This window comes from Vombatus ursinus, unplaced genomic scaffold, assembly GCF_900497805.2.
Source record: "Vombatus ursinus unplaced genomic scaffold, bare-nosed wombat genome assembly UNPS02014807.1, whole genome shotgun sequence".
NCBI classification, from domain to species: Eukaryota; Metazoa; Chordata; class Mammalia; order Diprotodontia; family Vombatidae; genus Vombatus; species Vombatus ursinus.
In genome coordinates, this window is record NW_020954585.1 from 23,974,739 (window position 1) to 24,000,298 (window position 25,560).

The window sequence follows — 25,560 nt, forward strand, 5'->3', positions numbered from 1 at the left end:
CTTTTGTACTTCCAGATGAATTTTGCTATACCTTTTTTCTAGCTCTATAAAATAACTCTTTTGTAGTTTGATTGGTAAGGCATCAAATAAGTAAATTAACTTAAGTAGAATTGTTACTTTATTATATTGGCTTGGTCGACACATGAGCAATGAATAATTCTCCAATTGTTTAGATCTGTATTTGTGTGAAAAAATGTTTTGTAACCGTATGTATATCATCCCTGGTTTTGTCTTCGCAGATAGACTCCCAAGTATTTTATATTGTCTATAGTTATTTTAAATGGAACTTCTTTTTTTATCTCTTGCTGCTGGGTTTTGTTGGTATTATATAGAAATGCTGATGATTCATGTGGGGTTTTATATCTTACAACTTTGCTGAAATTGTTACATTTGTTTCAACTAGTTCTTTTTTAGTTGATTCTCTACTGTTTTCTAAGTATACCATCATATCATCTGAAAAAAGTGCCAATTTTGTTTCCTCATTGCCTACTTTTATTCTTTCAATTTCCTTCTCTTGTGTTATTGTTATAGTTAGCAATTCTAGCTGGTGGCTCAACGGATAGAGTAAGCCTGGAGTCAGAAAGACCTGAGTTCAAATCCAGCCTCTGATACTTCCTAATTGTGTGACCCTGGGCAAGTCACTTAACCTCTGATGCCTGACAAAAAGATCCACTGAAAAAGGAAATAGCAAACTGCTCTTATTTTATTCTGAAAATTCTTTTTGAGCTCTTCCAGGAATTCTTTTTTTTTTTTTTTTAAAGGCTTTGCTTGCAGCTGGTTTTAACTTCCCTGTCTTCTTCTCAGTTTGATCCTTGAGCTTCCCTGACACCACAGTACCCTTTTATGGTCAGGTTCTTTTTTGTCGTTGTTGTTTGCTCATACCTCCTCCTCTCCCCCAATTCCTTGGTTTGGAACTTTATGTTAACATTGGGCTCTGTTTCCATTGCTGGGGGTGAAGGGGCACTGTCTCAAGCTTCAGGCTTTTTTCAGAGCTAATGGGGGGGGGAAGGCAGGGTGGAAGTTTTTGGTGCATCTAAGGTATTGTGATCTGTGGAGAGGGATGGTCACTGCTCTCTTGATCTGTTTTCTGGTCCTTACCCAGGAAGGGCTCCTGATCCCTTGGGATTTCAACTGATACTGCCCCCTTAGAACTTACACTCCCTCTAGACTGAAATTACTGCTCCCTGCCCTTGAACTATGACCTAGAAGTGGGTATAGACAATGGAGTTGCTAAATAGTTGCCCCTCAGGGCTTCCACTCCCTCTTGACCCAAAGCATTCCTCCATGCCTTTGAGCTATGATCCAGAAGTGGGTATAGGCAATGGAGCTGCCAAACAGTGTCTGGACCTGTGTCAGGTGCTGGCACAGGGGTCCCTTGTAGAACCTTTCTGAGCAGCTGCCAGGTCCCCTTACTGTCTCAGGCTTGGGAGCTTCAAAAGTTGCTGCTGCTGGTCACCACCACTGCTATTTCATCCACACATGGGCTCCAGGCTAGCCTCCACAACTCTGTCACAGATCTCTCTTCCCAAACCCCTAAGCTGTTTTGAGCTGGAAGAATTCTTGGTTCCAACTGCCAGAAGTCTCCTGTACAGTCTATTGATTAAGAAAGGATCACAGGATGACGGCATCATAGAACTAGAGCTGAAAGGGATCTCTGAGGCCATGTGGTCTAATCCACTTCATTTGACAGATAAGGAAACTGAAGCCCAAGGAGGTCCAATGATTTGCCCAAAGTCACACAAGGAGTGTCAGAGGAATGATACGAACCCAGGTCCTCCTGACTCTAGTGCCCAATGTGCCCTTTAATTGACAGTATTGTACTAACACTGATAATGGTGCTGACCCAAATCTTGTTGTCTCTTTCTCAGTGCTGGTTTTATTTATATTGTTGTAATAATTGTGTATGTTGTTCTGTTGACTTAGCTTTATTTTTAAATCACTTCATATAAACCTTGCCATGTTTTAACTTTTTCAGACTTGTCATTAATTATGGCATATAATTCCATAACATAAATATATCATAGTTATCCAGCTATGTCCCAATCTTTGGTAGCATATTTTGTATCCAGATCTTTGTTATCACAAGTAATGTTGCTACAAATATTTTTGCATGCAATAACCTTCTTGAAGTTTGAGTCCCACTAGTGGTACACTCATAAATTGATGCATGTTCAGAGACAGGTTACTGGGATAATGAGGGATATCATGAGGCCGTGCCAAAAATGAAGCTCAGTTAAAGGAATCAGGGTTGTTATGTTTAAAGAATAGAAGACTGGGGCAGCAGCAGGGTACAGCGAGAACACAGCTGTCTGTCAGGGAGGTCCACGAAGATGTTGCCAGAGCTAGCTCAGCATATAGGAGGCTCAAAAAGAAAGTATGGGAGAGAAGAGTTATTAGGCTGCATACAAAGCTGAAAGTTTACAGAGCCATCGTGCTGACTTCATTGTTGTAGGCTTGTGAGACCTGGACAGACTACCAGCACCATGCCAGAAAGTCGAACCATTTACATTTGAATTGTCTTAGGAAGACTCTAAAGATTACCTGGCAAGATAAGGTACTAGACAATGAGGCCATCTTTCAAGTTGAACTGCCAAGCAATCAAACTCCATTGAAGAGAGTGCAACTCTGATGGGCTTGCCACATAGCCTGAATGCCAAATGTATATTTACCTAAAAGATTATTTTATTGAGAACTTGCACCAAGCAAGCATTCACGTGGAGGTCAGAAGACATGATATAAGGACACTCTCAAGGTCTCTCTGAAGAACTGTAGTATTGATTGTGAGACATGGGAGATGCTGGCACAAGATCACCTACCCAGCGTGGCATGGCCACATCAAAGAAGGCACTGCGCTCTATGAGCAAAGCAGAATTGCAATAGCACAATGGAAGCATCAGATGCACGAAAGTAGAGACATCTCCATCCCAAATGTTCAAATAGACTACTTATGCCTGACCTGGGTAGAGCCTTCCAACCTCATATCAGACTGATCAGACACTGTTGAACACACTGTACCTTGATCCCAACGTCATGAAGTTACTGGTCTTCTTCAAGTACGAAAGATGAACAACGTTTGGAAGAGTTGTCACATGGAAGAGGGACTGGACATGGTTTTCTTGGATTTAGAAGTCACACCTATTACTACCAGATGGAAACTGCAGAAAGGCAACTCTTCTAGGCCCAACATAAAGAAAAACTTCCTAAGAGCTAGAGACCACCGTTCCACCATTCCATTCCCTTCCATGGTGGAATGGGCTGCCTCAAGAGGTAATGGATTCCCTTTCAAGCAAGGGCTAAACATAATCACTTGTCAGTGATACTACAGAGAAGATTTCTGTTCAGGTACAGGTTAAGCTAGGTGGTCTCAGAAGTACCTTTTTTTCTTAATTCAATTTTATTTTATTTTCAGTTCCTTAATTCTCTTCTTCCCTTTCTTCTTCCCCTCCCCCATCCACTGAGAAGGCAAGAAAAACAAAATCCATAACAAATATGTATAGTCATGCAAAACAAATGCCCACATTAGCCATGTCCAAATAAAGGAAGAAAAGAAAACACAATTCACTCCGAGTCCATCAGCTCTCTACTGGAGGTGGACATTTTTCATTGAGTCCTTAGGAACTGTGGTTGGTCATTGTATCAATCAGAATTCCTAAGTCTTTTAAAGCCGATTATCTTTACAATATTGTTATAATTATATAAAATGTTCTCCTGGTTCTATTTACTTCACTTTGCAACAATTCATACAAGTTTTCTCAGGTATTTCTGAAACTACTCCCCTTCATCCTTTTTTATAGCACAATAGTATTCCATCACATTCGTATACCGTAACTTATTCAGCCATTCCCCAACTAATGGGCATCCCCTCCGTGTCCAATTCTTTGGCACCACAAAAAGCTACAAGCATATGTTTTTGCACATATGGGTCCTTTTTCTTTTCCTTCGATCTTTTTGGGGTATAGACCTAGGAGCAGCATCACTGGGTAAAAAGCTATGCACAGTTTAATACCTTTTGGGCATAGTTCCAAATTTCTTTCTGGAATAGTTGGACCAGTTAGCACTTTCAATATCCGTCATTTTCCTTTCTGTCAACTTAGCCCATCTTATGGGTGTGAGGTGGTAACTGAGTAACTCTGAGCTTATATATTTCCTACCCATTTCAATTACTGCATCTTTTTCCTACTCACATATGCAAAAAGAAGTATGTTAGATAGCTCCTGCTTCACATCCCCTCCTAACCCTTCAAATTACAATTTTTTCAGTTGGAAGGGACTTTGATGGCCAGCTACTCAAACACATACCCTAAAAGGAATCTTCATACCCAGAAAGTGGTCATCCAGTCTCTGCTTGAAGACCTCCAAGGAGGAAGAACCTCCTACCTCTTGAGGCAGCTCACTCCATTTCTGTTTTTTTTTGTTGTTGTTTTTTGTTTTTTTTTTAGGCAGTTGGGGTTAAGTGACTTGCCCAGGGTCACACAGCTAGTAAGTGTCAAGTGTTTGGACTCAGGTCCTCCTAACTTCAGGGCCAGTGCTCTATCCACTGTGCCACCTAGCTCACTCCATTTCTGGACAGCTCTAATTGATAGGAAGCCTCTCCAGAAATAATGCTTAAATTTACCTCTTTTACATCTTCTGCTCATGATCTTGGTTTGGTCCCCAGGGTTCAAGCAGAAAAATCAAATTCTCCTGGCACATGACAACTTACCAAACATGTGAAGGCAGCTATTTTGCATCCCTCAAGTCTTTCCTCCTCTGCTCCAGCTTAAACATCTCCAGTTCTTCCAACCAATCTTCATATGATATGGACTTGCACCATCTCGGTCAACAACTTTGGCTGTTTTCCAGCTTATCGTTGTCTTTACTAAATTGTGGTGCACAGAATTGAACACAATACTCTTGGCTGCATTCTGACCAAGGCAAGGTAAAAGGGACTATTGCCTCTTTATTCTTGAAGGCAAGAAGTTGAAGACTACATTAGCTCTTGTGATTCTGGCATCACACTGTTGTCTTATTCATATGGAGCGTGCAGTGCATTAAAATCCCCAGATGTTTTCCAGACAAACTTCTGACCATGTCTCCTCTATCTTGTACATGGGTTTGAAAAATCATATTTAAGACTTTACATTTATTCCTATTAAACGTCATCTTATCAGCTTCAGCCCAGTGCTACAGTTTGTCAAAATTCTTTTGAAGCCTGTCAGCCAGTCCATTAGCGGTTGCTCCAAGCTTCATGTCATCTGCAGCTGTGGATGGTTTCGTTCTTAAAACACAGTCTAGACATTAATTTTAACTGCTATTCCTAAAGACAGAACTAAAGGGACTTGGCCTGGTTTTATAATACAGTGAGATCTTTTCACATTGTAATCTCTCCTCATATCACTCTTGCAAATTCTTTTCTCCAGGTTGAATGCTAAACATGTATTTTTTCATACAATAAAAGACATGTCAACCTTATCACTCTGTTGGGATAAACCCCAAGAATTAAAAGGGTTAGAGCCAACAGGTACTTGCTTGGTTACTCTGCATTAGCCACAGCACAAAAGTAGAATTCTAACCCAAATCATGGCACACTAATGCTATAAAGTACCTTGAATAGTCTAACTCTTCCCCTCGTAGACAATGCCAGATTGACAAAAATTTCTCCTACATTTTTAAGATCTCCATCAAAGTTGATTCTACAGCAGTCTTTGGTCAACCATTCCAGGCTCCAACAATTCTCCCATGTATTTCTTTTCTTACATTCATAAGGTAAATTCCTTAGAAGTCAGCTTTAATTCATTTCCTCTCCAGTTTTCTGCAAAATGGGGACACACGTGGTACCTACCTTACACAACTGCTGTTAAGCTCAAACAATACAATGTATATAAAACGCTTTCCAAACTTTAAAGCTCTACATAAATATCAGCAATGAATGAAGGGCAAAAGCTGGTCATAATAATACTTCATATGGTTTGAGGTCTCAAAAATTTCCCCAAAGTTTTCTCCTTTATGAGCTGATTTATCTCAATTCCTTTATCCTTTTTTCATGAACTATTGTGTCATTCTTTTAATCAACTTTGTGGCCAACTTATGAATCCTAAGTCCTAAAAGGATATACAATGTGATATTGGAAATTTTCTTTTAGATGTAGCTAGGCTGAAGGAGAAAAAAAATCTTTTGTTGAAAAGACTCTAGGACAATGCAACTAAGCAATGTAAAATCATAGATTTCTTTTAAAAATGTTTTTAGTCATTTTATTTGTGATAAAATTAGAATAAGAAAAAAGGGGCAAGCCATCCACTACTTAATGGCAAACTAAATATAAAATATGAACCTAGATATAAGTATTTTTTTTTTAAGGTAATTGGGATTAACTGACTTGCCCAGGGTCACACAGCTAGTAAGTGTCAAGTGTTTGGTCTGAGGCCGGATTCAAACTCAGGCCCTCCTGACTTCAGGGCCATTGCTCTATCCACTGTGCCACCTAGCCACCCCTGAAAGTATTCTTTATAATGATCCTAGAATCCTATGATGCGGTAGGTAGAAGAGACCTTAGAGATAATTTACATTGAATCTAAACTCCTAATTTGACAAATGAGGAAACAGAGACTCAGAAAGATTTCAGTCAAGTTAGTGGCAGAAATGGAACTAGAACTTACCTCTTCTAATTTTCAGAGTGTTTTTCTTATTGTGAACTTAAGAATCATCAAACATTTCAATATGTTTCTCAAAAGAGAAAAAGTATGTATATGAAATTATGATCTTCTGCTTAAGTAATTTTTTAAAAAGTACATATTATCAATGTAGTAACAAAACTGCCCTACTTATATCCCCTTTTCAACTTTTTTGTTTTGTTCTGTTTTTTCTTGTCTTATTGTTAAAGCTAGTATCTCTAGCACTATATCAAATTAGTGGTAACAACTTTTTGGTAGATGTATTCACATAGTTCCAGTCTGACTCCCAAATATTTTACACATTCTTTATTTATCTTGAATACAACATCTCTATCTCTTTCTGTTGGGTTTTACAGGTAATATGTAGAAACACTGATGATTTATGTAGATTTCTTTCATATCCTGAAATTTTTTTGACATTGTTAACTATTTCAATTAATCTTTTTTTTAAACATTTATTTTTAATTTTCAACATTCACTTTTATAAGATTTTGAGTTTTAGGGGCAGCTAAGTGGTGCAGTAGATAAAGCACCTGCCCTGGACTCAGGAGGACCTGAATTCAAATCTGGTCTCCAACACTTTACTGGCTATGTGACCCTGAGCAAGTCACTTAACCCCACTGCCTAGCAAAGAACAAAAAAAAAGTTTAAAAAAAAAATTTTGAGTTTTAAATTTTCTTCCCCTCCTCCCCACCCAAAACAGCATGCAATCTGATATCAGCTATACATGTACAATCATATTAAACATATTTCCACATTAGTCATGTTGTAAAGAAGAATTATAACCAAAGGGGAAAACCTTGAGAAAGAAAAAAAAAACAAAAAAAAATAGAAAAAATAGTATGCTTTGATCTGCATTCAGACTCCATAGTTCTTCCTCTGGATGTGGATAGCATTTTCCATCATAAGTCTTTTTGGAATTGTCTTAGATCACTGCATTGCTGAGAAGGGCTAAGTCTATTAAAGTTGGTCATCTCACAATGTGGCTCTTACTGTGTACAATGTTTTCCTAATTCTGCTCACTTCACTCAGTATCAGTTCATGGAAATCTTCCCAGGTTTTTCTGAAGTCTGCCTGCTTACCATTTCTTATGAAACAATACCAGTCCATTACACTCATACACACAATTTGTTCAGCCATTCCCCAATTGATGGGCATCCCCTCAATTTCCAATTCTTAGCCACCACAAAAAAGGCTACTATAAATATTCTTGTACATGTGGGTCCTTTTCCCATTTGCATGATCTCTTTGGGATACAGACTTAGAAGTGGTATTGCTGGGTCAAACGCTATACACAGTTTTATAGACCTTTAGGCACAGTTTCAAATCGCTCTCCAGAATGGTTGGATCAGTTTACAACTCCACCAACAATGCCTTAGTGGTCCAATTTTCCCACATCTTCTTCAACATTTATCATTTTCCTGTTTTGTCACATTAGCCAATCTGATAGGTGTGATGTGGTACCTCAGAGTTGTTTTAATTTGCATTTCACTAATCAATAGTGGTTGAGAACATTTTTTCATATGACGGTGGATAGCTTTAATTTCTTCTTCTGAAAACTGCCTTTTCATATCCTTTGACCATTTATTAATTGGGGAATAACTTGCATTCTTATAAATTTGACTCAGTTCTCTATATATTTTGGAAATGAGACCTTTATCAGAGACACTGGCTGTAAAAATTGTTTCCCAACTTTCTGATTCCCTTCTAATCTTGGTTGCATTGGCTTTATTTGTGCAAAACATTTTTAATTTAATGTAATCAAAATTATCCATTTTGCATTTCATAATGTTCTCTATTTCTTGTTTGGTTGTAAATTCTCTTCTCCATAGATCTGACAGGTAAACTATTCCTTACTCTCCTAATTTGTTTACAGTATCACCTTCTATTTCTAAATCGTGTACCCATTTTGACTTTATCTTGGTATATGGTATAAGATTTTGGTCTATGCCTTATTTCTGCCATACTCTTTTCTAGTTTTCCCATCAGTTTTTGTCAAATAATGAGTTCTTATCCCAGAAGCTGGAGTCTTTGGGCTTATCAAAAAGTTGATTACTATAGTCACTGATTGCTGTGTCTTGTGTACCTAACCTATTCCACTGATCTAGTAGTCTGTTTCTTAGCCAGTACTAAGTAGCTTTAATGACTGTCAATTAATCTTTATTTAATTTCTTTTTCATTCTCAAGAGTAACCATCAAATCATCTGCAAAAACTGATGGTTTTGTTTCTTCTTTGCCTGTGTTTATTGCCTCAATCTCCTTTTCTTGTCTTATTGCTAAAGTTAGTATCGCCAGCACTATATCAAATTAGTGGTAACAACAGACATTCTTTTTTACCCTTGGATCTTATTATAAAGGCTTCTACTCTTTCTACATTACATAAACAATGGCTCTCGTTTTAAAACAGATATTACCATATTAAGGGATGGTCTATTTACCTCTATGCTTTCTAGTGTTTTTAACAGAAGTAAGTGTTGGATTCTGTCAAAAGCTTTTTCATCACCTACTGACATAATCATGTTATTTTTTATGTTTTTATTACTAAAAGTCTATCATCTATTTATAGTTTTCTTTATAGTGATCCAACTCTGCATTACTGATATAAATCCAACCTAGTATATCATCTTTTTTAAATACACTGCCAAAACTTCTTTGCTATTATTTTATTTAATATTTTTGTGTCAATGTTCATTAGGTAGATTGGTCTACAATTTTCTTTCTTTGTTTCATCTCTCCCTGGTTTAGTAGTATCAACATCCCATTAATATCATAGCAAGAGTTTGGAAGCATGCCTTATTTTCCTACTTTTACAAACAGTTTATATAATAATGGAATTAGTTTTTGAATGTTTGATAGAATTCATCTACAAATTCATCTGGTCCTGGGGATTTTTTTTCTTTATGAATTGCTCAATCAATTTTTTTCCCCCTGAAACTGGGTTATTTAAATAGTCTACTTCTTTTGTTGATCTGAGTATTTTTCATTTTTCTAAGTATTCATCCATTTCTTCTAAGTTACCAGTTTTATTAGCATACAACTGGGCAATATGGTTTCAGATAATTTCCTTTATTTCCTCTTTAGTTGTTGTGAATTCTTTTTATTTGATTTTTTTTCTCTTTTTTAATTAGACTAAGTAATTGTTTATACATTTTATTAGTTCTTTAAAGCTCTCAGTTTTTGTTATTAATTTTTTTGCTTTCATTTTTGTTAATCTTTTCTTTGAGTTTCAGAATTTCCAATTTGGTGCTTAAAGTTTTTGATGTGTTGCTTTTCTACTTTTTTTTTTAAAGTTGCATGCCCAATTCATTGATCTGTTCTGTCTCTCTTCTGTTAATCAAAGTGTTTGGAGACATAAAATTTCCCCTAAGGACCGCATTAGCTGTATCCTAAAAGTTCTGGTTTGTTGTCTTAATGTTGTTATATTTTTGATAAAGTTTTTCATTGTTTCTATGATTTGTTCTCTGACTTATCAGTTCTTTAGAATTAAGTTAGTTTCAAATTAATTGTTAATCCTTTCTTCAAAGGCCCTTTATTGAATATATATTTTTTGCATTAGCAAAAAGTTAGCAAAAGATATGTTTAATATTCTGCTTTGAGGAATTTGTGAGATTTTTATGCCCAATACAGAGTTAATTTTTGGAAACTTTTGTTATTAAAAATGTATTATTATCTTTTCTTTCCTCCCCCTCATCTCTATCACTACCTAATATATCCCTTCCAAGTCATCCCCTACAACAGAAAAATACAGTCAAACAAAACATATTGACACACAGGCCATTCTGCTCTTCTAGTCCATCACCTCTTTACCAAGAGATAGGAGGTACTCTTCACCATACTTTAGTTTCTGATTTTCTGTCACTGTAGAGACAGTCTCTAGTCCTCTTGCCTTAGGCCTAAAAGTATGAATGTATAAATTTAGCAAACTCCGTGAGGAAAGGGAATATTTAGTTTTTCTCTTTGTAGTCTCAGTGCCTCAGAATGTGCCTTGCACATATTACACACTTAACAAATGCTTACTGAATTTAATTCTGTATCCCATCCTGTCACAAAAAGTAGATCTCCCCCCTCCTAGCTATTCCTTAACCAAAGGAAAGCAAGGTGTACCTTTAGGCATCTGATGAGTATATCCATGTGGTACATTCCCATGTTGGAAATTCTAATTTTCAAATGTTATTAATTTCTTAAAAAGCATAAACAGAATAATTTCATTTTTTTAAAAAAGCATAAATGGCCCAAGGAGTTGTTTGTTATTTAGTCCTGGGATTCTCTTTTCCATAGGACAAATAGAATGCTGTCTTGTAAGTTGTAATTGCTAAGAATGTTTCGAGACTCTGACAAAGCCAATGAAGTGAGCTTGGAAGAGTGAGGTATAGTAGAGAAGCATTGTATTAGAAGTCAGCAAAACTGAGTTCAAGTCTTGCTACTGCCACCAAGTAGCCATGTGACTATGGGCAAAACACTCAATCTCTCTACAACTGTTCCTTCATTTGCCAAATGGAGATAATGATGCTCATCATCTCAAACTTCACATCATCCCAAAAATTAAATGAAAAAAAGTAAAATGAAATAACAGACATGAAAATGCTTTGGAAAAATACTGGACATATTCAATTCAATAAACATTCATTTAGCACTCTACGTACGAGGAACTGAGCCAGGCACTGGGGATACAAAGGAGAAAAAACTTCACAGTACCTGCCCTCAAAGGCTTTACATTCCACAGGAGAAGATAACAAGGACAGGTAAATAAATACATGCTAATTTCACAAAGGAGAAAACACTAATGGAGGGAAAGGTCAGGAAAGGCTTTACATAGGAGATTGTAAGGAACTAGCCTTCATGGAAGCCAGGGTTTTTAAGAGTCCTAGGTGAGGAAAGCATGCACTGCAGACACTAGGGGATAGCCTCTGTAAGGGCAAAGAGATGAGAGAGACAGGTTAAAATCAGGGAATAACTTACTAGAAGGCCAGTTTGGCCAACACATAGATTGCATGAAGAGGAATATGAAATAGGGATGAAAAGACAAGCAGAAGCCATGTTGTGCAAATCTTTAAATATCAGGCTAAGGAGTTAATATTTTATCCTAGAAACAACAGAGAACTAATGGAAATTTTTGAGCAGGGGAAGGATATCCGTGGTATGACAGTGTCTTGGGACTATTAATGTGAAATATGAATTAGAGAGAGAAAGAGATTGGATGCACTATTCCAAATGATGTCATAAAGGTCTGAACTAAGGTAGTGGTTATGTGCATGGAGAGAAGGGAACAAATGTGAGATACACTGTGAAGGTACATGATTGAGCAACTGATTAGATCTGGGAGGGAGGACTAAGGAAGAAGAAGAAGCGAAGAATGATTGTAGGATTGTGAACGTCGGTGATGAGAACATTGGTGTTCTCCACAGAAATATGGAAGTCTGGGGGAAGGCCATATATAGGGGGAAAAATAATGAGCTTATTTGCAACATGCTGAATTTGAACATGTTTATGGGGCATAAAGCAAGTGTCCAGCAGTCATTTGGCCATGTGGGACTAGAGACCAGAGGAGACATCTGAGTTATATATACATGTCCGGGAATCATCTGCATAAATATAGTAACTGAACCCAGGGGAGTCAATGATATTACTGAGAACACATATACAAGATGTCTTCAAAGTGTTAGTGCAGTTTTAAGCTTTAGTAGCTTAAAACTGCACTAAGGCTTTTGGGACATCATGTAGAGAAGAAATGGTGGCCTAGGACAGAGTCCTGGGGAACACCAACACTTAATACTTAATGAGTAGGAGAGAGATTGACAATCTATCACAAGAGATCTCTGAAGGTGTGGTTGAAAAAGAAGAAAAACTAAGAAAAAGCCAAGGGAAGAGACAGTAGGTGTTCAAGAGGAACTTTTTTCAGTAAGTCAGTCAAAAAACATTTATTAAGTGCCTACTACGTGCTGGACACTATGCCACCAGGAATACAAAGAAAGGCAAAAGATGGTCCCCATTCTCAAGGAGCGCACAGTCTAATGGGGAGACAACATGTGAACAACTATGTATAAACAAACTTTTTGTTGTTGTTTAGTCGATCAGTAGTGTCTACGTACAGAAGAAATTGGAAATAATAGTGGCAGCTAGATGGCGCAGTGGATAGAGCATTGGCCCTGGAGTCAGGAGGACCTGAGTTCAAATCCAGCCTCAGACACTTGATGCTTACTAGATGTGTGACCCTGGGCAAGTCACTTAACCCCACTGCCTACAAAAACAAAAACAAAAACAAAACAAAACAAAAAAAGAAACTGGAAATAATGAAGGAAAGGTATTAGAATTAAGGGGACTAGGAAAAGCTTCCTCTATAAGGTGGAATTTTAGCTGACTTAAAGGAAGATAGGGAAACCAGGAGGCATAAGTAAGAGGAAGAGAATTCCAGGCACAGGGGACAGTAAGTGAAAATGCCCAGGGTCCAGAGATGGAGTTTCTTGTTTAAGGTACAGCAAGGAGGCCAATGTCACTGGGTCAGAGAGTATGTTGGGGAGTGTAAGGTATAACAAGACTAGAAAGGCAGGGGGGGCAGGTTACCAAAGGCTTTGAATGCCAAACAGAGGATTTTATATTGATTATGGAGGTATCAGGGAGCCACTGGAGTTTACTGAGGTGGGTGGGGAGGGAGAGTGACATGGTCAGACTTTAGGAAGATCACTTTCACAGCTAAGTGGAAGATGGACTGGAGTGGGGAGAGACTTGTGTCAGGGTCACCAAGCAGTAGGCTACTGCAATAGTCCAAGCGTGAGGTGATGAGGGCCTCCATCAGGATGGGGGCAGTGTCAGAGGAGTAAAGGGAGTATAAGAGAGATGTCAGGAAAGTACAATCAACAGGCTTTGGCAACAGCTTATATATGGGGGTGGGGGTGCAGGTGAGTAAGGGAGTTGACAATCACATCTAGGTTGTGAGCCTAGGGGACTGGGAGGAAGGTGGTTCTCTCAACAGTAATATGGAAGTTAGGAAAAGAGGAAGGAGTAAGAAAATGAATTTAGTTTGGGACACGTTCAGTTTGAGACGTCCCATAGTTGCAGTTGGCAGATCTGAGATTGAAGGTCAGCGGAGAGCTTAGGGCTAGACAAACAGATCTCAGAATCATCTGCCTAGAGGTGATAAATGCATCTATGGAAGCTGATGAGATCACCAACTGAAATGGTATAGAGGAAGAAGAGAACTCAGGACACAGCAGTTAGGGGACTGCTAAACTTGGAAATAGTTTTTGGAGAGCAAGGTTGAAAGCTAGATTGCAAGGGGTTAAGAAGCAATTGAGCAGTGAAGAAATGTAGGCACTAAGTAAAGACAACTCTATGAGTTTGGCTATGAAAAGTAAAACAAAAATGAGGATTAAGGCAAGGTGGCAGTATAATTAGTAGTAGTAACAGTGATAATTGGGGAGCTAGGTGGCACAGTGGATAATGCACTACACCTGGAATCAGGAAGGCCTGAGTTCAAATCTGGCCTCAGACACATATTAGCTACATGACCCTGGGCAAGTCACTTAACCCTGTTTGCCTCAGTTTCCTCATCTGTAAAATGTTCTGGAGAAGGAAATGGGAAACCACTATAGTATCTTTGCCAAGAAAACTCCAAATGGGGTCATGAAAAGTTGAACACAACTAAAATGACTCAACAACAACAAAAATAGTGATAATGATAAAGCAGGACCTATTCTCTGTGCTCCTTGATTCAACAGGGTAAATTACTCTTTTGCTATTCAGTGAGTTCCAATGTTGACATCTCAGACTATCTCTCTTCTGGCTTATCCCTTCTCCTTCGCCAGCAATTTATACCCAAATCAGGAATGTCTTTGTTGGCATGAACATTTGGGCTGGTGACAAATGTGTTTATTTTCACTGCCTGGGCCAACATTCTGAGTTCTGGATAAATTCCACCTGGAGAAATCTAGCTGCACTAGCAGCCTGAGGGAGGGGATCCACAGGGCTTGATTTTGATCCCACTCTTTCAAACCAGATTATGACATTTTCATGACTGGAAGACCAGCTACATTCTTCTATTCAGCTTGTTATTTGGCTGTGAAGGGAGACTTAGAAATCTGTTTCTATTTCACTCAGAGGAAGGGCAAAAAGAATGTCAGGAACAATTGAACAGTGAGGACACAAATCAGCCGCACAGAAGAGCCACATCTGTTTCACACAGAACTGCCTAACTTTTGCATTTCCTCTGCTGAAAGGATAACCACCCACTGTTACTCAGAATAGCAACTTTTCTGTCTGATTTATATGCAATCGACCAGGCCTGGTAAAACCAGAGCTGGAACAGAATGTTAAAATGAAAAACGTCACAGGAAGCAATCTTTTTTTGAAAACCGTAAACAAGGAGATTATATCCTATTGGGCTTGGGCAGTGGACTTGTTTAAAATATGTATGCGTGCATGTACATGCACACACACCCACCCACACCCACCCACACCCACGCAGACACCCCTGTTGTTTAGGGCCACTAAAATCGCAAGGCGACATCATTCAGCTCAACCCAGGCTGCCAGTAACTGTGTCATTCACTGAAAAATCTCCCTTTGTCAGTAAGAATGCCAGGATTGAGAAAACACAAGTTGTTGTGAGAAGCGTACTTGGTTTCTGAGCTGACCTCACACCCCAGTACATTTTAATAGAAATGTCTGAAGAAACCTCACTTGTGAAGGGAGGATGATAGAAAATAACCACCTTGTACAGAAGACAGAAAGAGCACCACTGAAGTAATGCAACAGGGATGGCCTCTGGGACACAGACTGGTAGATTTTCTACCATGAAGCAAACCTGGTTTCCCTGCAGGGGCCAACTAAGAAAGGGCCAGGGTCTGGGAGGCCTTTTAAGCACTTTTTTCCCCCAGAGAAAGCTCTCTGATGACAAGGGCCATTGTTTCCTCTTCCCTAGATATTCTGGGAGAAGTCTGAAATGCAGTGCTGACTCTTACACGAGGGAGCTCTACTGAGAAGGCTAGCTGGGAAAAGACTGAGCTCTACTTTGGAAGGGCCCTCTATCAGGTAAGAGCCTTTGGTATGGGCAATGGTCACTTGGCCAGAAGTGCCCTAAGTGAAGAACTGATGCTGTAAATTAGACCTCTGTGTGTTTGGCAAAAGAAGCAGTAGCCACAGTCAAGATGTGAGGCTCTCACACTACTTCATCAGCTGTTTCATCCTTCCTTCCTTCTCACTGCCATTTGTTTAAACTGACTATCCTCCAACTAAAATCACTAACATTTTCTTTTTACAAATAACTAGCTAGCATTCATATAGTGCTTTGAGGTTTCTAAAGCACTTTATTGTCTCACTTTATCCTCACAACAACCCTGGGAGGTAGTTGCTACTATTATCCTCATTTTACAGAGGAGGAAATTGAGGAAAAATGAGGTCAAGTGACTTTTCCAAGGTTACACAGCTCAAAAGTATTTGAGAGTAGATCTGAATTCAGGTCTTCCTGAGTCCACACCTAGTGCTCTATTCACTGTGCCACCTAGCTGCCTCAATTTTCTCTTGTGTATTCCTAGTATATCATTAACAAGATGCTATCCTGGGCGTGAACAAGGAAATGGACTAAGGTTAGGCTTTTTTCCAACAAATTTTGAAGCCTCCTAACTCAGTGGATCCAGATCTGACCCTGGCTGTTCTAGAACAAATAATGAAGTGTAACAAACAACATGAAAGTTCCTAATCAGTAGATCTCCAAGGAGGTTGCCTCCGGCATGGACCTCTTTCCAGCACAGACCTCTCTTTATGGTTTCTGGAGATCTCTAACATGGCAGAGAGTGTAATACTGGTCAATTCAGGGTCACTGTGGTGAGTCCCCATGCCTAGTCATCTCAAGATCTCCAGAAAAAATTAGAAGCCTGGACCCATGATGAAAAATGCTATCTCCAGAGAGAACTGATGAACTCAATACAGACTGAAGCATACTTTTAAAAAATTGCTGCATTTTTAAAATTTGGTTTGTGTTTTCTTTTAGGAAATACTTAATGAAATAAATAAAAACAATTAAAAAGAAAAAATGAGAAGCCCTCTTCACAAAAAGGTCGGGGACCACAGCAGATCCTACCATTGCTATCATTATCCCCTTTCTTTTTTTTTCTCTCTCTCTCTCTTTTTTTTTTTTGGTGAGGCAATCGGGGTTAAGTGACTTGCCCAGAGCCACACTGCTAGTGAGTGTTATATGTCTGCATCATTCCCTTTCTTAAAGATTTAATCTATCCTCGGGACACCAACGCTACCGAGATACTAGGGATTAGATCTAGCACTATTCGAGAAAATCAGAAACCATGAAGTCAAAGTAAATCAAATTCAAGCCCATTTAAAAGCATTCACTAAAACTCCCCAACTGCTATCCTTCAGATTGTAGCAAGAAAAGAAATATTTAATAATCTGTCAGAAGATATCTTTTTAGTCAGCAGTCCAGTTGAATTTTCAATTCAATTCAATCCTTATTAAGTGCTTACTATAAACAAGGAACATCACAGAGATGCCTATACCAGAATCTGGGCATACCTCATTGAGGAATGAGTCTCTTACCTGCAGCAGCTCAAGGTCGGAGGAGTCTTCTTGCCCAGGAACCATCTCTGTTAACATCTCAGACATGACTTTTGTGTTTCCTCGGACAACATCAAGTTCACTCCGCAGCCTGGCAATCTGTTATAAGCCAAAGGCAGGGGCGAGGAAGAGGGATAAATTAGCAGTTATCTTAAAAGAATTGTTTTTTTTTTTCCTCAATGCCTTTCAAAAATATTGCATTTGTTTCTGAATATCTCCCTCTCCTTCTCACCTATCAGTGAGCCTTCCTTTGGAATAAAAATTAAAAAATAGAAAAAAAATGAACTCAACAAAACCAGCCAACACATCAACTATATCAAAGGTATATGCAACATTCCATACTCAAAGTCCCTAAACTCTGCAATGAAGGGAATATTTTTCTTAACAATTCTCAGGGCAAAATTTGGTCACTATAATTATATAGTGTTTGGGTTTGTTTTATTATTCTTTCCATTGACACTGTTGTAGTCACTGTAAACTGAGAAAAGAGGCTCTTTTGCTCTATTTTTTTCTCCTATGCTAGAATGCACGTTTGCAAGAAGAGGTGGCATCTTTGGCAATTTAGTGAGACACAAAGGTGTCACTAATGAGGCAGGACTACTTCAGAGAAAACTTATCAAACAGCATTTAAAATGCCTATTTGCATGTAGTATTGCACTAGGGACATAGATTACAAATTCCTAGGAGGCAAGAACTGAGAGAGTATTTATTTAGTAAGGTAATCAGCTCTTTCAGCACTCTTCCAGGGGAGGAGAGGAATGGGGGGAGGGAGGAGAGGGAGAAAGAAGTGGAAAAGAAAGACAGAGAAAGAAGGCAAGGAGGGCAGCTAGGTGGCGCAGTAGATAGAGCTCCAGCCTTGGAGTCAGGAGGACCTGAGTTCAAATCCGGCCTCAGAAACATGACACTTACTAGCTGTGTGACCCTGGGCAAGTCACTTAACTCCAAATGCCTCACCAAAAAAAAAAAAAAAGAAGGCAAGGAAAAGGGAGGGGGGACGGAAAGAGAGGAAGAGGAAGAGGAAAAGGGAAAGGAGGAGGAAAAAGGAAAAAGGGAGAGAGAGAGAGGGGAAAAGGAGATGGAGAGGGCAATAGGGAGGCAAGGGAGAGGGAGGGAGGGAGAGAAAAAGAAGGAAGGAAGGTTAGGAGAGCAGTAACCTGCTAGCCTTAGAAACTACCTGGTGGAAAGAAATCCTTGGAATTTGCTCAGCCAACTATGTGGAAGTGATTGAAACCTGCTCATAAAAACTTGAGAACTGAAATAAATACCTTAATTTTTCCTGCTGCCAAAGCCTATATTGTTGCAAAATTTTTTTCCTCTGTGTTTTCTGTCACAATTCAATGTCTCAGTCCTCTGATGATCCTGGCAACTCTCTGCTTACCCTTCTCCAAAATCTTTCTGACACATGTGAAGGCCACAGAAGGCTTCCATTAATTCCACAATTTGTATCATAAAGGAGCTTGCTTAGGTATTCATCACATAGAAAAAATGATTACTAATGATAGAAGAAAATGGCTGAAGGGCATTTCCCTGCCACAAACTACTTAGGTGGGAAGTCCAATAATTCATAATATGAATGGTAGATACTCAGTAGAAAATCTAGAACCTAAGTTACAGGTTTCCTCCACCTCATATCAGCTGACTGATGGGCTACATCACATAATAAATTATTATGAGCTACCATAATAAGCTAGGCCATCATTCATTCCCCAAGTGATGTCTGCTGCTAAGGTATCCCTGACCAGGAAATCAGTGTGAATTCCAGGGGCACAGAAGAGGGCAAAAATTACTAAAATACCAGCAGGTCAAAAAACATGTTAGATAGCATGGCATATCTGGAGGACAAGGTATAAACTAGTGTGGCTGGAGTGCAGATAACAAAGAAATTAATAATATGAAATACAGTAGGGAAAAGAAGTGAATTGTTGGATTTTGGGGTGCCTTGAAAGTCAGGAAAAGGTACCTAAATTGCACGAGGTAGGCAAAAGGGAACCAATAAAAATTTTAAAATAGAAGAAGAGATCCATGCAAGTGAAAGATTATTCTGGCAGTAGTATCAAGGACAGAATAGAGGGAGTGGAGACAGGAAGACCTGTAAGGAATCAAGGGGTAATGATGACCTGGATGAGAGTGGTTATAGTGGGAGGAAAAAGAAGGAAAGACATATTAATGACATTTTATTGAGGTGCAATCACGAAGACTTGGTAACTAATTGTATATGAGAGGGTGGTAAAAAAAAAAACAAAACTTCAAGGGTACAAACACTGGAGCAGCCATGGTATCAGCAACAGAAATGGTGAAGTCTACAGAGTGAGTAAGTTCAGGGGAAAGACAGTGAGCTTGGTTTTAGACATGCTCAATTTGGAGAATTGGTAGGACATCCAGATAGTGACATCCTGAAGGCATGGTGCTCATGGGGATATGAGTCCAGAGCTCAAAAGGGAAGTCAAAGATTAGAGATATAGACATGAAAGTCATCCTTATAGATCTGTATAAAAAAGTGACAGCTGAAGCAGTGGCAGAGAAAGAGACTGCAGAGGAAAAGGCATCCTGAGAGAAGACTGACAAGGGCAGGCCTGATGGAAAGAAATGCCTACAATGAGGAGTCGGGAAGCTCTTTGGAGGGCCAGTGAAGGAGTGGTTGGAGAAGAAAGAGGAGAGCTAACAGTGGGTGGTATTAAAAATTCTGAAGCCAAAAGAGAAAGTGGTGAGAGAAGTGAACAACTGTATCAAAAGCTGCAGAGGTCAAAGAAGAAAAAGTCTGAGAAAAGGACAATGGATTTGGCAGTTAAGAGATCATTGATGACTTGTGAAGAAATCATTCTAGTAGAGTGGTAGAAAGAGAAGACAGATTGGTTAGAAGCAGAAGAATGGATAAAGACAACTTTTCCCAAGGTGCTTGGCTGCAAAAGGGATGAAATGGTTGAGCCAGGGCCTAAATGGCCTAGAAGGGTTAAGGAGGAGCTTTTATAGGACTGGGGAGACAAAAACAGGTTTGTAGGTAGAGGAAACCAGTGGCAGGGGAGAGAATAAATATGAATAATAAAGAGATGACTGTTGGAGGAAAGTTCTGGAGGAGCTAGAAGGGAATGAGATAAATGAAATCAGTAGAAGAATCAGCCCATGTGATCAGAGGGAAGGAAAAAAAAAGTAGCTGCTGCTACTGAGATTTTCTGAGGAATGAGGAAGGAAGCTGAAGGAACTAACGTTAGACAGGTTCTTAATGTTGTCAAGCAGGAAGACGGCACTGGGTATAAATGTGGAAATAGGAAAGAAAGGAGAAAAGAGAAGGAATAGTGATGCTGAAGGGAAAAAGAGAGGTGGTCAATAAAGGCAGAGATGCAAGCAGCATCCAGGAAATAGCTAAGGTTGTGCAACAGAAAATTTATAGTAGGTGAAGTAACCTCAATTTGGTGAACTTATCCATTAACGCGCAGTAGCCCTGGAATAGGTACAAAGAAATCTGATGGTGCAGGTTATTAGGGGTGAAGATTCAAAGGCTGCGAATGTTTGAAGTTAAGAAAGGCAGGGGATTCTAGTAGAGTAGCTTGTGAAATATTTAATAATAATAACTAAATTTATATAACTTAAAGTTTTCAAAATATTTTACAAATATTATCTCATTTGAACCCCAAAACAAATCTGTGAGACAAATACTACAGATATTACATCCACTTTTCAGATAAGAAAACCGATACTCTGGGAAGTTAAGCCATTTGCTCATGGTAAACTAAGTGTCCAAGGTAGAGTTAGAACACAAGCCTTCCTGACTCAAAGTCCTGCGCTCCATTTGTTAGCGTGTTGCATCATGCTAACAAAACTGGGAATGAAACCAATTGTTGGTGAGAGAGTAGAAGACATGGGATGGGTTGAAGGAGCAAGTTTGGTTGAGTGAGCCAATCGAAACTCAGCTCAAGTTATGCTTCCTGCATTAAGCTTTCTCTGATCACCCAAGCCCATATTGATCTCTTCCTTCTCTGAGCTTATTCTAGTATTGGTACTTAACATACATTGTCCTATTTTTCATGTTTGTCTGTTTGCTACCTCCTCAAGTAGTAAACTGAGGGCAGGGACCACCTGTTATGTGTTTTTGTATCTGCACCTACTGCAGCATCTTGAACACAGTAGCAATTGCTTAGTATCTGCAACATAAAATCTTAGTTCTGGAAGAAATCTTGAGGGATAATTTATTTTCTGCCAGTACCTTTATCAGAACTATATTGCAATCACATTCACATGGAATTCTATTTTATTTTTTAACATTTCTAGGGAAAGAATTTCCAAAGTCTCCATCTGTAATTCTTTTTAAAGGATAGCAATAATTCATAATTTTAACCAAAAAGTAATAGGGATAAACATAAAGTTTTACATGTAGGTTCTGAAAATAAAGTTCATGTTATGTTAGAAACTTGGCTAGATAGGAGTCAATTTGAAAAAGATCTGGGGGTAGACTGCAAAATTCAGTATATCAACAGTGTGACATGGTTGCCAAAAGAAGCCAATGCAATGTTAGCCTGTATTAAATTTTTTTTCTGCCTCTTGTTTCAAGGAGAAATAGGAAAGTCACAAGATAATAAACTGACCTCAAGAATACTGTTATTAAAACAACTTCCAAGGTATGTTCTTGGATCATTCCACATTCAATCTAAGCTTTTAAAACAAAATCTACAGTCCTATACAATAAGAATTGATTTTCAGAATGATAATCATCAGTCTCTGCAAGCTCCTTAATCAAACTAAGATTAAATAATAATCATTACATTTAGTAAGGCAGGAAAGCTACAAAAATACATTTGAGAAAGGTTTCCTGTAAGAAGGGTTGAAACCAAAATGGGCTTCAAATTTACCCTAAGTTAACTACTTACACAACTAGAAAAACTTTTTTCTCTAGGAGTCTAGTTTTTTGGAGTTTTCCTATATAAGTTCTTAAGATGAAGATAAAGGTTTGAAAGAATATTTTTTAAAAGTTTAGACAGGGCCATCATTTTTAACTCTAGTTCAATTCTCAAATGTTTAACCATTGTCAATCCTCGAAATTTTTAAAAAAAGGTATCCTCCTAAACTTTTCTGATGAACCCTGGTTTGGGTCATTACCAGGTTAGATTGTACAGGAAGTGTGGCAAAGTAAGCTACCTTGCTAACAGACTCCAGGTTAAAAGATACCTGTTCTGAGTTGGCGGTGATTGACCCAGTCACATTCAAAGATGGGGCCTGAGGGGCTGCATATGGCGTAGGAGAAGGTGCCGAAGAGGATGTGGAGCTCACTCTTTGCTGCGATTGAGACTTATGCATAGTCGCTGCCGGATCCACTTCAGGGATGCTCTGTCACACCAATAACAAAATCCTCCATGCATTTAAACTGTTTAGATGAATACACATGAACTATCCCACCCTGAATAACATCCCAGATGCCTGAGGAGGGGCAGAAAGACTGGCAATCCAGCCACCATGGCTCTAGCGTCAATCTGACTGCTGATTTTGTAGTCCTGAATGGTGTGAGAAGAAATAAAATAGCCCTGAAGATATGTTAAGCTCTTCAAGGGAATTATGACTGTGGTTATAATGAATATCTAGCATTTTAGATAGGAGGCTGATGATACGTATTATTAATCATAGACTTTAAAAATATTTATTATCATCTTTGTTTTTATATTACATTGATTTGCCAACATATATCTCCCTTACCCTGTCCCAGAGGGTTTTCCCTTATAACAAAGAATTTTTAAAAAATGCTCATCAAAACTAATACATCAAAAAACAGAACATTATATGCATTGTTCTACACCCACAGTCCCCCAACTTTGCAAAGAATGGGCGAAAGCACCTCCCCCATGATCATGATAATTTCAGAGCATTTAGTTTCATTAATCATGAATTCTTATACAGTATGATAACTTACTATATTTTGGCCTTTACAAGGAGAATAATATAAATGGTAATTATATAATTACAGAATATTCTTTGTAACCACTGGCACAACAACACTACTTTGTGTCTTTATTAGAAGAGTAAAGCAGTTATGCTTAAACCACAAAGCACAGAAAGCAGTTTGTATAATACAAATCTCAATCATAATGAGTACAATGTTTTGAAAAGCACGACTCCCTTCGAGCATCTCAAGTCACTTCTTGTACATTAACTCATTGACTGTCAAGACTCCCATTTTTATGATAAAAATTTATAAAGCAGTTTGAGATTATCAAAGCACTTTCTTAACAACAATCCTGTGAGGTATATACTAAAACTATTATCCTTATTTTATAGATGAGAAAGCTGGGATTCTAAGGAGCTAAGTTACTTGTCCATGAACAATACAGCTAATTAAGATCTGAAGCCACATCTGAACCCAAGTCTTCTTATTTCTGGGCCAGGATGCTATCAACTCGATCATACTGCTGTTACCATCACAGTATTACATAAATGGAGGTCAAAGGGCTGGTATAATATAGGCAGGTACAAAACAAAGATCTCATTTCATTCTGTGTAATCACATCTTATTGGTCCAGTAGACCATATTCGACTGGGAGTTAGCACATGAGTTCTAGTCTCAAGATCCGCCTTTGGTGTGTTCTCAAACAAATTCCTTAACTTTTAGTCCTCTCTCTTTCTGTAAAACAGGGAGAATATATGATGCTCCCAACCTCATTTTGATAAAATGAATAAAGAAATCTATGTGCTTTCAGCTCCTGTAAGCACAGCATCATGATCATGACTGCTAGCTTTATAAAAACTTTCTGGGGAGACCTCTAAGTTTTAATTTCCTTGAACTACATGTTTTAAAGTTGTGGTTCCCAAAGCTGATTGGAATGAATGGTTTGCTTGGATTCACTTTGAATATTGTTGCTAACAAAAAAAAAAAAAAAGCATGACTCACTTGATTTGCAGTGGTGGGAAAAAATGTAGCTCTTTGCCACTCTGCAAAATCATCAGTAATCTCCATCCCTCTGTGTCCCCCAAGACTGAAGGTGACTCTCAGAGGGAGAGATAATTGAATCTCTCAAACTCTAATCAGATTTCTCAAAAGTAGATACTAATGAGGCTTATATGATGAGTCTAAGTAAGCAACCATCTTCATGAGAACTTGACGTTAAAATGATACAGCAATTGGATCTTTCTAGGCTTCATATTAAAATCTTCTGAAGGTGAAGCAGATTCCACAAGCTTTTAAATCACCAACCAGTTGCCTCATTTTATACATTCCTTATTGTTCCTAAAAAAAAAAATGCCCTCGGGGCAGCTACGTGGCACAGTGGATAGAGCACCGGCCCTGAAGTCAGGAGGACCTGAGTTCAAATCCAGCCTCAGATCAAACACTTGACACGTACTAGCTGTGTGACCTTGGGCAAGTCACTTAACCCCAACTGCCTCACTAAAAAATAAAAATAAAAAAAAATAAACATCCTACAAACTTTGCAAAAGTGTGTTCTGAAGTTTAATAATTAAGAAGGAACAACAGAAGGTTGGTGGAAGGTTATCCAGTTCTTTACTGGGTCTTCCTGGAAAATGCCATGCTGTTGCTTACCCGCTGTGGTGTATGTATTGGAGACAGGGCATCTAAGTCTGCCATGGGAAATTCAATCCCTTTTCTTTTCAGTTCTTCATAAATGTGCACCACTCCAGTGAGATCAGGACTACTCCGAAATGCATCAGCCCAAGCCTAAGAAAAATGAGAGAAGAAATCTTTCATGACAGTTTACTTAAAAATTTCTGCCAAAGTTAAAAATCTACAGACCCAGAAGAATTGCAAACTATTAACAACCATATGGAAAGACTGCTCAGAATCATTAAGAGAAATGCAAATTAAAAGAATTCAGAAGTTTCACCTTACATCCAGAGAACTGGTAAAAACCAAAACAGACAGGAATAGTCAATGTTGGGGCGGGGGGGAGCATGGAAAGACAGGCGCACTGTGGCACTGTGAACTATCCAACCACTCTGAAAAGCAATTTGGAATTATGCTAAAAAAGTGACTAAGATATTCATAATCTTTGACCCAGAGATTCCACTGTTAGGCATATATTACTTCAAGGTAGTTAAAGATAGAAAAGTCCAACATATTCCAAAATAATATTTGCAGCAATTTCTTTGGAAACAGAAAAAGAAACAATGTATATGCTCACTGATTGGGAAATAGCTAAACAAATTGTAGTACAAGAATACAATGGACTATTTATTACTGTGTTATCAGGGGTTACAAATATAAATATGAAGAATTTTGAGAAATGGGAAAATTGGTAAAATGAAGCAAGCAGAACCAGAAAACAATATATGCTATAACTACAACAATGTAAATGGAAAGGAAAAAAAAGCAAAACTAAATGCTGTGGAATTCTAATGATCAGGCTAGGTCTT

General features: G+C 38.5%; 1 protein-coding gene across 2 annotated transcripts in view; it reads right to left on the bottom strand.

The window, feature by feature from the left end:
* Positions 1 to 25,560, bottom strand: part of TOM1L2 (target of myb1 like 2 membrane trafficking protein) — a 152,651-nt gene that overhangs the window by 46,962 nt on the left and 80,129 nt on the right. For both annotated transcript variants that reach the window (XM_027874462.1, XM_027874461.1), the window contains exons 5-7: positions 24,731 to 24,865; positions 22,372 to 22,530; positions 17,194 to 17,310 (exon numbers count right to left, since the gene is read on the bottom strand). In XM_027874462.1, the coding sequence (XP_027730263.1) occupies positions 17,194 to 17,310; positions 22,372 to 22,530; positions 24,731 to 24,865 (411 nt within the window). The remainder of the gene's footprint in view (positions 1 to 17,193; positions 17,311 to 22,371; positions 22,531 to 24,730; positions 24,866 to 25,560) is intronic.